We start from the raw sequence: 12271 nt of genomic DNA on the forward strand, positions 1-12271 counted from the left end.
CCACGCAGCACATATCGATCATTATAATGAATGAGCTCTCCCATGAGGAGCTTGGCTGGTACATGGGAGGGGACAGTGCTTCCGCTAAGAGGACGCACGAGACAAATGAGGGCTAGTTTCATCCAGTCAGCCAAACTGCAGCCCGGGGTTAAGTTGCTTTACAAATAAAATACTTCTTTTTCCTCAATTCTGAGGTCTCCTATTTACTAGCAGCACTACTAGTGCTTGAGCACTCAGCAGCACTGTGGCAGACGGTACACCGCTAGCTCTGTCCCAGATGGGACCTCAGCTATCTAGCAACTGGAAGAGTGCCAAAACTGTATCAAAAACAAACAAGCCACTGGATTATCCCTCCTTCCAAATGAGCTTTCCAACAGAGTTCAGGGAACAACTTTGTGCTTTGAAGCTGTACATCAAAAGACCACGATGCAGAGGCCAGCCCAAGCTAGCCAAACCCTCTCCCCCTAAATACACACAGAAATGCTATTTTCTTAAATTTAGAAAGAAAATCCGTGACACCAACAGCTGTCGTCGTCTTCCGAAAAGCATGAAAATATTCTGCTTGGATAGTTCTGCCTTCAAGCCCGGCCCTGAGTCATATGAGACAGAAAGAGACTTCTATTATAGTAACATCCAAGAATTGTGTCATTACAGGAGACTAAATTCCCAAGTATAAATGGAAGAACAAATACTGATTCTGACAATAAGGTCTAGCCATTACATCCAGGAATATCTGACTGGATTCTTCAACAAACACTCACTGAATAACAAGACACGGTTCTGCATTATGTTTGGTTTTGGTAAGCCCTAAGGATCTTATACAGAATTAGCGATGAAATAACTCCTAACTCTGGGTCGAGTTGATTTAATTTATAGTAAATGGCAGTTTAAACAAAAGCCTCTTCATAACCAAGAACTCCAGTGCCAAAAGGACAAACTTTGATAAAGTAAATTCATTAGTGGAGCAAAACGGATGGAGGATCTCAGAGGCTTGCCATGTAATTTCTGTAAATAACAAATTCTGATTACTATCCAGAAAACATATCCCAAGCAGTAATTCACATGAGAAGATATTAGGATAGCCTCAGGGCAAGGAGGGGTAGGGTAAAAGTCTTGGAAAGAATCCTGCAAGAAGAGATAAAGCCACAAGATGTTGTCTTAACCCTCTAAATACTTCTTTCTGACGCTGTCATGTTCTGGCCCCTGAACTCTCCAGACGGCACCGAGCAGGGAAACGAATGCCACACAGCGCCACGTCAGCGGGGACAGCTGGAAGGTGCTGGAGTTACTCGGAAAAGGGTGGGAAGGCGACATTCGGAGTTGTGCTGAAAGCAGCATTCAGAACAGACTTGTTCATTTTAATTTCTGAGTAAGACCTTTCCCCTCATCTTCAATGTAATCATGGTATGACTGAACCAAATTCAAACAATCTTACTCCAAACTTAACTGGGTGAATTGGGAGGTTCGCAGAAAAGGAAACAGAACATGAACTAATCAGAAAAACAAAACCAAACTCAGAAGTTCAAGAAATACAGGGATATGGTGAGAAGTAGCAAAAGTCAAGCTGATCCTGGGAAGGATTTAAAAGAACTCTGAGGCTTTTCACTTCTGCAAGAAACAAAAGTAAAAGGAAAGTACTAAAGGACAACAGGGCAGATGCCACGGATTATCCAGATCTGGTTCTACAACTGAAATATTTCATCCGTTTTCAACAACGGCAACGATATCAACCCCACAGCAGAGACAGGAAGAATAACAAGGATGGCACAGATGCAGGCATTCACCTGTCTGGTGGATTCAGCTTCCACAGGTGAGTTTGAGCGGATGAGATTTAGAGAGAAGTTAAAGAAATCTAACTTCTAGAGAAGCTAGTTGAAGATGAAGAATTCCCTAAGTATCATTCTTGAGCTCTGTCTTGCTTCAGATCTTCGTTAATGACCTTGGCACAGAAAGCAGATACTCACTAATGACATCTGCAGATGGATCAAAGCTAGCATTACTGACAAGGATTAAGCCATCATAAAGATATTACTGTAATACATCTAGGATGAATAATATTTTTTGAAAAATGCAAGGTCATACACTTAAGAATCAGCACCAACCTCTGCTGTAAACTGGGAGCCCATCAGCTGCAAAGAGAGGAGAAAGGACTTACACTGCATCATCACCAGAAGACCGAGCTTCCTATATAATGCAGCTTAGACCAGGGTGACACATTGTCAATCAAGGCGTTTTCAGAGACGGGGATGCTGCGTGAGCGGCACCTATACAACGCTCAGCATAGTGAAGCTATATCTGCTATTGGGATTCTCAGGTGCCAGCACAGTACAAACACCTGCATCAACACTCTGGTTAGGTATCTGACAGCTACTCCTATTCACATCTTTTCACCTAGGGGAAAACCTTTTTTTCCCAGCATTCCTCCTTCTCTCGAATTAATTCATTTTCCAACAGCATCGGCATCACAGCCATTTAATTTGCAATGGACTTAATTTTGTTGCAGGTTATGCCCCTCTGCAATCAGACCCCATATAAAAAAAATCTGTATATAATTAAATTCAGAATTGGTTTAATACATGTCTTTTCATGGTTGAAAGAAAAAGCCCTTGAAAACTTAAATGTGATTTTAGAATAAACCACACAGGGGAGGCTTCTTGCTGACAGTCTACAAGAACAAGTCCAACAGAAGATATTGCCCTATTCACTTTAAATTTCAGAGTTAAGTATTTAATAGTAATCAGAGAAAAATAACAGGACTTTAAGGACTCTTTAAAGGTCCCCATGTCCACTGTTCATCTCCCAGGGAAAGCATCTATACCCTACCATAAGAGCAGTACTGCACCTGTGGTGATCTAAATATGTAAGGCAGGCAAGGTTTGTAGGGAAATGTAATAATGTATTTTATTAAAGCAATCAATTCAGCTGAGGAAAGGACAACACGCACACACCCCATCGCATCCAAAACTTTAGAAGCCTTCTTCCATTTGTGTCAGATCTTAACAAGTTGTTTGGAGATTTTTAGAGTCATACAAGAAAATAATCTGTGCTCTATTTGTGAAGGCACACATCCCTCAGTCCATGATGACTGACATATATATAAGTTCAAAGACATTTAGAGGATTAAGATCTGCAATGTTTTCCTGTAAATATCAACTCTGAGATGATTGTCTGCAACGTGAAGTTAACACAAACAGGCAAACATCTTTTGACTTACAGCCAGCTCAAAATCATTTCTGGTCTGAGGTATCTCCTCTTAAGCTCATTTAGTATTTCCCAGTTTCAAACACGTTTTGCCACACACAAAAACACATCTATCCTGTGTCGCATCCTCTCTTTAGCTTCCACCAAAAGGCACACACGCTTCCCAAGATCTACACGCGCTTCCCATTTGTCCTTGCGTTCCCAGACCTTTTGCAGCAGCACCAACCTGAATCCAACTTTGCGGGAGTAATGCAGGCAGTTCTCCTTGACGTGGGTTTGGAAATAGGCGGACCGGCACACTGCTCCGCACTCCGGGCAGCAGTAGGGAGACTTGTGAGCATGGATTCTTTGATGAGCACAGTAACTGCACTGGTTAGGTAGCATCATCTGGCACACTTGACATGTCTGACAAAAGAAAAGTCACATTAGTTATTTATTCCGTGCTGGCTTTTTTCCCCCCAAGAATTCATCCTAGAAAACTCTGAGGCTTAGAGAAAGCCCCATCAACTTCCACCCCGATGGTACAAAACTCTGCAGCTACACTGCTTGACGGCTTTTCCAGAACGAACCAAAGTACTTTTATAACTAGCCATATCAGATGACTGCATCCATTCTTAAACCACAGCCTCTGTGGTTTAATTTTTTTATTCCCCCCTAAAAAAGGAAAACAAAACCTTTCACCTCTTAGCTCGGAAAACGTTCTGCTTAGTCACTGCTTTCATCTTAGCAGGAAAGCCTTTGAGCAGGAAAGTACTTTTCTTAACGCTGTTTCTCCCCGCAACTCAAGTAAAAAGACCAGAAAAACCCAACTACCTCCCAGCTCAAAACTGTTAACGCTGAATGCAGTGCAGTGTTGAAATGTGGTAGCCTTCCCTACCAAAGACGCATCCGAGTCTCCTGAAAAAGTTCTTTTGGCCACATCAAATCCGAACTTTTGAAGACTACACGCCACATGTGCTATAATATGTTTAAAGATACTTCTTGGTAGCCTCACAGTAGAGATAATACAAGGTCTCTTTCTCTCCCTGTTTTTATACCCTCTGCAAAATCCCATTTTTTGCCTGACATTAGAAGGGCGACACTCACCAGGAATACGGCTTTGCCACAGCAGCATCATCTACTTGATACCTAAAGCTTTTTTAGGTGGACACACAGTCCCAGTTTCAACAGCTCTCAAATCTTTGCTCGCTTTCACAGATACCTTAACTCTTCTGTATTCTTCCAAAGCCCAGGAGCAGCTATTAGTGAGCTACCAGAATATATGTTACCTAATTCCTAAGCAGCAGCATAGCAGTAGTAGATACCTACCCTCCGGACTTGAGTTGAAACTCTCTTCCGTCATGAATAAACCTATGCAAAATTACTCCTCTACTCCCAGCTCTGCGTTATGCATGAACTGCAGCAAACGGCTCATTACAGATTATCAAATCAGGTAATTTAACTGCATCCTTTGTTCAGCTATGTTTAAAAAAGGCTACAGGGCTGATTAGATCAGAGGCGGCACGAAACTGTACCCGAGGGCATGTCTCCGTAGCCCAGCGAAGCTTTTAACGTAGCGCGTGCCCATGTAGCCTGACAGACCAAACCAAATCAGGCAGACTTAAGTACCAGCTGGCAAATGGAGGAGAAACTCGTGCCAGAAGCCCCTAAATCTGGCAAAAACATAACACCGCTTAGGGCCAATTCAGTTTTCTGCACTGTTGCTATTCCACCCAACAGCTGTAGGACACTCTGCTATGTAATTCCCGACAGGGAACCGTCAGAAAACACGGCAGGTAGTAGAAAGCATCATTTATATTGAAAGGCGAAGCCATGACAAATCTGAAAAGGTTCATGGGAAAGAAAGGAAGGGAAAAAAGAAAGACTCACAGAAAGAAGAAACTGAGTAACTCACCAAACAAGCCTCAAGGACACACGACTTGAGACACGTTACAAACGGTAGTTTAAGAACAGAAAATACTTGAGGGAAGAGATAAACGGGTGGAAGAAAGCCAAACGACACCCCCCACCAACACACACCTCAAAGAAATCCAGTTCAGATAAACTCCAGAGTATTTCAGCACTTCCCCAAACGCCAGAGGAACCCCCCAACTGCAGCGAGAAACCACAGCTCTACCAAGACATGGGCTGAACCTGTGAAATATAAATGGAACCAGTGGCCCCAGGAGAGATTTGCTCTGAAAGGGGAGATTTTAGGGGCAGAGCACTGCCAAGCAGGAGCTCCGGTTCTCCAAAGCTCTCCAAACCCCCAGATAACAGCTATAAGAAGAAATTCATGCCCAGGGAAGCCTCAGGCTGTTTTATTGCTTTTTATGCAGTTTCTTGCTAACTGGGTTTCAATCTGCAGCAGGGATTGTTACTTTTTTTTTTTTTTTGCTGTGTTAAGGCAGGACTGCTCTTGCTTTGATCTCGCTCACTTTTTAAAGCCAACTCAGCATAAACGCAAGTAGAAAGCACCTCTGCTCTTGCAGCTTAGCAAGAAACGCTTCCTCTCGGGATCCAAAAAACTGCCTTGTCAAGGCTGATTTAGTTTTAAGGCAGCAAAAGGGGCCGCTCGGGGGCTCACCTCCTCCTCCCTATGCCCAACACCCTCGAAGGCTCCCCTGGTGCTCTGGCAGCCGGCACACACCAAAAATCTGGATCTTCCCCCCGGCGTGTGCCTGTGCCAGCTCTGCTGAGCCACGCGAGAGGCTCAGCGGGGACAACAAACGCAAAGGCAGGGCAGAAGGAAGCGTGGGGGATGACTGGCAAGAGGCATTAAAACTAATAGTTATCTTCTCCAGGCTCCGCGCAAGCGGGAAGCCTGCCAGGGAGTGCATACACACGATACGGGAATAAAAAGCCAGGCTCAGCGAGGATAAGGCTAAATGAATTTATTGCGTCTGCATCCGCTGTGGAAGAAGCTGGATGGATTCCCACATGGACACCACGCTCCGTGGGGAACTCGGGAGTTTGGGAAAAAAAGAGAGAAGCTAACAAAACCCCGAACTGCAGCTCAGATTATCCCATAGAAACAAGGTTATGGAGCAAACAGACGTAACGGCAATGAGTCACAAGGGCAAATTAGTAAAGAGTAACGGAAACTTGCATATTTAACCAGTATTAATTCTGCACTTGGAAAGAGTCAACACAACTTCTCTGTTCCTCCTTCGCAAGCTCCTCCAAGTTCTCCAAACGAGACAAAAAAAATATATGAATAAGAAGGATTTGACCTACCTGGATTTCCCAAAGGGTTTTGACAACACCTTTTGCCAGATGCTTTTAAGGAAACTAAGGTGCCATGGCATAAAGGAGGAAGGATTTTTTTTTAATAAATAAAAAGTTAGAAGAGAGGAATAAACAGTCACTTCTTAGGTTGGAGGAAGGTCCCCAGCGAGGTTCTGCTGGGATTTAGGCTCTTCTAAGTTTTCACAAGGGATCTGGGAAAGGTAATGAGCAGGGAAGTGGTTGATACTTGGGTAACTCAGGGCATTACAGATAAGGGCCAGCCCTGAAGAACTGCAAGAAGACCGGGCAATAAAATGGCACGCTCTATTTAGCCATCTATTGAAATTTAAGTGATGCACATGGGGAAAAGCAATCTTAGCTTTATACGTAAAGCGACAGTCTTCTGGCTGACCAATGTCACTAAGGGGCAAGATACTGGGCTTACAACAGTTCAGTACAAAAAAATACCCCCAACAACTACAACAACAACAACAACAACAACAACAACAAAAAAAAAGCCCATCAGCACAAAATTCGGCAGCCATTAAAAAACCTAAATTAGATGTCAGAAATAAATACAAAGAAAATAAAAACCCAAATCCACCCAACACAAGGCAGGACAGGGAACATCCCTCTTCTATGCATAGTCCCCAAAGTTTACGAGTGCTGGTTCCCTTCCTCTGGAAAAGGCTCGGGGCATGGAAAAATGACGACTGACATTTTTGTGCTCATTCTCATCTTTTTCCCCTACGACATGCGAACGATGGCAAGGCCAGAAATCTTGGCACCCAACCGCCCAAAGGCCTCGTTTAGAGGTGGGAGCTCCTGCAGAGCTCTGCAGAAGCAGAGGGGCAGCTGTGTCCGGGCTCCCGTTCGGGCTTCATCTTAGAGGCTCAGTGGCTTTTTCTTTCGCAACTCTTCTGCTTTGTGGAAGGAAGGGTTAGCTTGATTCCAGATGTCACGTTTTTATCTCTTTTCTAGTTTTCCATGACTTTTCAAAGAAATCTGGCAGCAATTTGAGACATTTGTTAGTCAGTTATTTCTAAAGCGTGTTACCAGGATATTGAGTTGTGTAACGTCTGTGCTTTTCATATACTCCCATTAACCTACGCTTTAATCAAGGGTTATTTATTACAAGTTTTCATTATTTCCCATTTGCCTGTAACATTTCATTTCAGTTTTTCCTCCAGAAGTCACATTCATGCACACACACAAAAATGTTCAGAAGCTCAGTCGTTTCAGAATACTTAAATTTATTCCCATTTCTACTTATTAGCTTCTTCAGAAGGGAGGGAGAAGAAAAAAAATTCACTGAAGTAGAGTTCATGTTAAAAAAAAATAATACATCATTCCAAAAAATTAGTCTTACTAGACACAACCCTGCGGTCTTTGAAGTGTTTGCAAATCAGGAATAGTTAGCAAACAGCCCTACACCAAAAAGGGCCTGTGTAAAGACAGCACCATTGACCTTTCTGTTTCATTGAAACAATTGACTAAATGACTCAGTGGCAGAAGGGAGCCATTTACAAGTCTGGTTTTCTTTTTTTTTTTTCTTTTTTCTTTTCCTTTTCTTTTTTTCCTTCTTTCTAACTGCCAGCACTGTAAAGCACTCTGGATCAGAAAGTTGGAGCAAGCCCACTTCTTCTCACGCACAGGCACCACTGCTCAATTCCTGCGGCCAATTTTCTCGCTCAGATAAAGACCGTAACCAGCTAGGGCACAATTCTCAGTAACACACAACCGAAATCTCAAAGTAGGACTCGGGGCACAAAAAGCCTTCGCTTTCACTTATTTCTGATATGTGGATGGAAAAGGAATCAGCTTTGGTACAAGCCAAGAAACTGTACACCACTTTTAGATTCGCATTATAGTTAGGGAGGCAAGTAGCATCCATGAAGTTCACATCCATTTAGAGGGGTCCTCAGACTACAGAGAGGCTTGACATTATCATGCACCTTCAGCCAAAAACACGGGGATATACTAACTCTAAAGCATGGGAACTGAGCTACAAAAGAGGAATTTGTAATAAGGCTCACAAAAAATACATATTAAGGACTCAGAGTGAAACAGCAGAGGGGAACAACATGATATTTTTGGAATGCAAATGTATTAAAGAGCACTTGTTCTTTACATATTCAAAGCAAAAATCCCCCCCCCTCAGAAGTGCCCCAAACCCCAAGTTCTTCCCAAATCCAGCCTTTTGAAAGTTATTCTTTTTCTACTTTAGGCAGGGCTCAGGGGGCAGCTGATACTTCTGATAGCTGAGGGATCACAGGCAGCTAGGAACGCGCGAAGGAGATTAGCAGGATGTTTCTGCTATAAAAAAATTAGCAGTGAATTACAACTTAAAGTTAACCTTTAACTTCACATTAGCTTTCACTTACTGCCTCACTGGGACAAATGCCAGCAATCTGCATCCTTCAGAGTAGATGTTTTGCTGTGTAGTTACATGATGTGCTGGCTCCAGCAGTAAGGCTGCTTGCCGAATTTCGTGGCTCCAGCCCACACCGTCAGCTCTGCAATTCCTGCCTCCAAGCTTCCCTTCCCCACCTCTCGCCTTCTTCACCTCCTGCTGGTACACCCGTTGGCTGGGCCATGCCAAACATCACCAGATGATCCACACTCTTGGAGGATTATTTTTGACTTGTATTATTGCAACAATCCAGTTTACAGCATTGCTGCACAAAAGGTTATCAACACAAGCAGAAGGGGCAGAGAATTTCTTTCCCTGCCGTTGTGATAACCAAACTGCATCCCCCAGGCTCTCTTCAAATGAATGTCTCACTGCATTAGGATATTCAATTTATAGATGAAAAAAATTACCAGAGAAGCCTGCCAAATATTAATTATAAGAAGGAAAACCTAGAATCCAGCAGACTTAAAACCACTGCACTGATATTTCAATGACAGAATACACATCAAGCCCAGTCCTAACGTAGACAAGTTTATCCTAGTTAACTCCTATAAGGCATGCAACTCTTACGTTGCCACACCTAAGTACAACAGAGAGGTTTTTATTTCATTGGTTATGTTTTAAAGTGTCAGCCTTAAGATCCAATGAGGGAGCCTGTCTGGGCTTCAGTCTATAGGACACGATTAGAAGATGCTCTTCAATCCTACTCCAGTCCAAAACTTTAAGCCACCTGCTCTCCTACCAATGCTACCTTATTCCCCCTCTCCACCATATGTCTGGTCATCCTCAGCTCCATCTGTGCATCCCACTTCCTCACACTTGCCCAGTTCACTCTTATTTGTATTCCTTCATCTCTCTCACTGCCCAATGCTCTCAAATCCAGTGTCCTTCTTAGACCTTCACCAAGACTAACTCTTCCACACACCTGTATGTCTAAATTGGTCAAGACACCAAGACCCCAAGACACCAGGGTGTTCAAGCCTCAGTAAAATTAGGCATTCCAATAAAAACTTTCTTCCTAAAAGCTAGCATTGTTCAATAGCTGCAAAATACATTTTTGCATATGCAGAAAAATCCCCAGGTAAAGTTTCAGTGTAGACCTAAAAATTTGACAGCTCTAAGAAATTGAAAGTGAAATTGCAATGAGAAAAAAACTAGTATCACAGATATTTACAGTATTGCATCATATGAGCTTAACTCCAAATTTTCTCAACCTGCAGCTCTTCTCTCCTCATGAACTCAGCCATGATTTTCAAGAGTTTCAGTTCTACATCATTTCTTCTCACCCACCAACCAACCATTCTGCCTCTTGCACTGCGACTTGAAAGCTGAACCAATGCTTCCAGTTGCTGAAAGGACCACTGACTTGACATTGAGTCAAGACCTCCCAGTTTCCACACTCCCACTGTCAAATCACTAGTAGCTACGTGGTACATGTCCCTTCTCCAGTCTTCTGATGGTAACACTAAAGTCCTTTGCTCTTCCCTCCACCCAGCAGCATGGTTTTTCTGCCTATCCATCAGTCATGATGCCCATCTTATAGTCTCCCAACTCCGGTTGTTTCTTCTCACTTTCCTCCTCTTGCTTGCTCCTTGCATTCCACCAAAGACAGTGCCACGGCTGTTCGAATTCCACTTTTGCTGTCATCTTCAGCAATCACTTTGCTTTTTCACCTGTTGCCTCTCTACTTGCCCAGTCACTCCTTTGCTAATCCCAAGATTTCACTCCTCTCTCCAGAAGGAAGAGATAGGGTAGACTTCTCCACTCCCACTTCCAACAGTCTCTTAGTTCCCAGCATTGGTAGCAGGTTCTTGCTTCCTCTCCAACCCTGAGACTTCATGAGCAGCTTTTGCCAATCTAACTGCTGTCTGCCACCCAAGGAGCAATCCCCCCCCCTTGCCCCCAGGCACACGTCTCGGACGCCTCTTTGCACCTGCCTTCATTCTGTTCCCAGCTTCCTCTGAGCTGATCTGACTCCCTCGAGGCTGCAGGATAGCTATAGCTGAGAGAACGAGCGCAGGTGGGGAAGGAGGGGAAGGGGAGATTCCCCTTGTGCAGCAGTTACTCACACACTGATTTATGCAGACCATGAAACTGCACCCTACCTCTCCTTCCTCCCCAGCCTCTTGTCCTCCTCATCCTAATGCTCTGCTTTGGCCTCAGGGTGCAGGCTCACGCTCCCATCCTGCCACTCATCTGTCTGCGCTCCCAGCAATCACCGCCTCGAGCTTCATTCCCTCAACACGTTCATTGTAACAACATCCTCCACCCTTTCTGTCTATAAATCCAGAAGGAAAAAATCTGTATAAAATAAAATCAGTCTTTGCTAATACTTAAGGCTTGCATTAAGTGCTCTTGGTTTGGGAGAGGGAGAAAGTGGTGCTTTATGGGGCCACGTGAATTTTTGTTGATTTTCAGTCTTCTTGCTTTCTAAAGTAAAACACAAACACACAGGAGGGGGGAAAAAAAAAGAAAAATAGCAGAGATGGCTGCCGTCTTTCTTGCTTGCTGCTTTGCTGCTGGGAAATTACTAGTGCAGCATGTGGTCCTCCTAGCTTCTGGCAAGTTTTAGCCAATAAATTATAAAGCATTGATTTAAGAGGGGGAAGGAAGAAGAAAAGGAAAAGGCAGCTATAAAATAGCTTTTAAGTGACTCTGATGTAGGTGGTGCATAAACAGGATACGTCATGATTAACTGAAAAATTCTTATTGGACAAATAAAGGAAGACAGACAAGGAAAGAAAAGGGAAAGAACAACAGCACAAAGATGTAAAAAAAAAAAAAAAAAATCAGAGGTCCTTAGTTTACATTCTGTACATTACTTAAGTCTTAGCTACCTCAATGGGCTTTGGGTGGTCAAGTCAAAAAGACAGACCAGTAAGAAATATCTCTGGTTACCAGCAGATGGACAAGTATGCCCAAGAGGGTCAGAAAGTACTTCGAATGCAGTTGTTCTGCACTATTCTATCCTGCCAAACAAACAAACTTGTTTTAAAACCAGTTTGTATCTTTTGTTCATTACTCCTACTGGAACTCTCTTCCAGAATTCATTCCTCAGATGATTAGACACCATCTTCTAATTTTCAGGGTAAACCTATTTGAGCCTGGTGTTCCATCAATGCTGCCCTTAAGCTTAAAAAGCTCTTCTCTATAAACATCATGTTGGATAAAGAGTGGCCTTGCACACTTTTGCTCTTTTAGGAAAGAAATAAAAAAAAATGAATGCACCAGGAGCTGCATGGTTTTTGCTCATCTCCTGTAATTTAAGCCCAGTTCTGTAAAGGCTACAAAAATTGCCTAATGCTAACTACGTAGGCTGATCCCTGAAAGTCCTGGGGTGAAAATGCATAAGAAATACTCCAGCCTTGACTGACTGCCCCATTCAGTGTCCTCAGTAGCATGCAATTCAGAGACCCACTGCAAGAGCTTGCAGAGCCCAGCAGCACAGCT

The 12271-nt window shown here is 43.3% G+C and overlaps 1 protein-coding gene across 3 annotated transcripts in view; it reads right to left on the reverse strand.

The window, feature by feature from the left end:
- ZNF592 (zinc finger protein 592) overlaps nucleotides 1–12271 on the reverse strand; it is a 39891-nt gene that overhangs the window by 15086 nt on the left and 12534 nt on the right. For all 3 annotated transcript variants that reach the window (XM_064517691.1, XM_064517690.1, XM_064517692.1), the window contains one exon: nucleotides 3428–3606. In XM_064517691.1, coding sequence (XP_064373761.1) covers nucleotides 3428–3606 — 179 coding nt within the window. The remainder of the gene's footprint in view (nucleotides 1–3427; nucleotides 3607–12271) is intronic.

The sequence above is a fragment of the Dromaius novaehollandiae genome, chromosome 10 (assembly GCF_036370855.1).
Source record: "Dromaius novaehollandiae isolate bDroNov1 chromosome 10, bDroNov1.hap1, whole genome shotgun sequence".
Lineage (NCBI taxonomy): Eukaryota > Metazoa > Chordata > Aves > Casuariiformes > Dromaiidae > Dromaius > Dromaius novaehollandiae.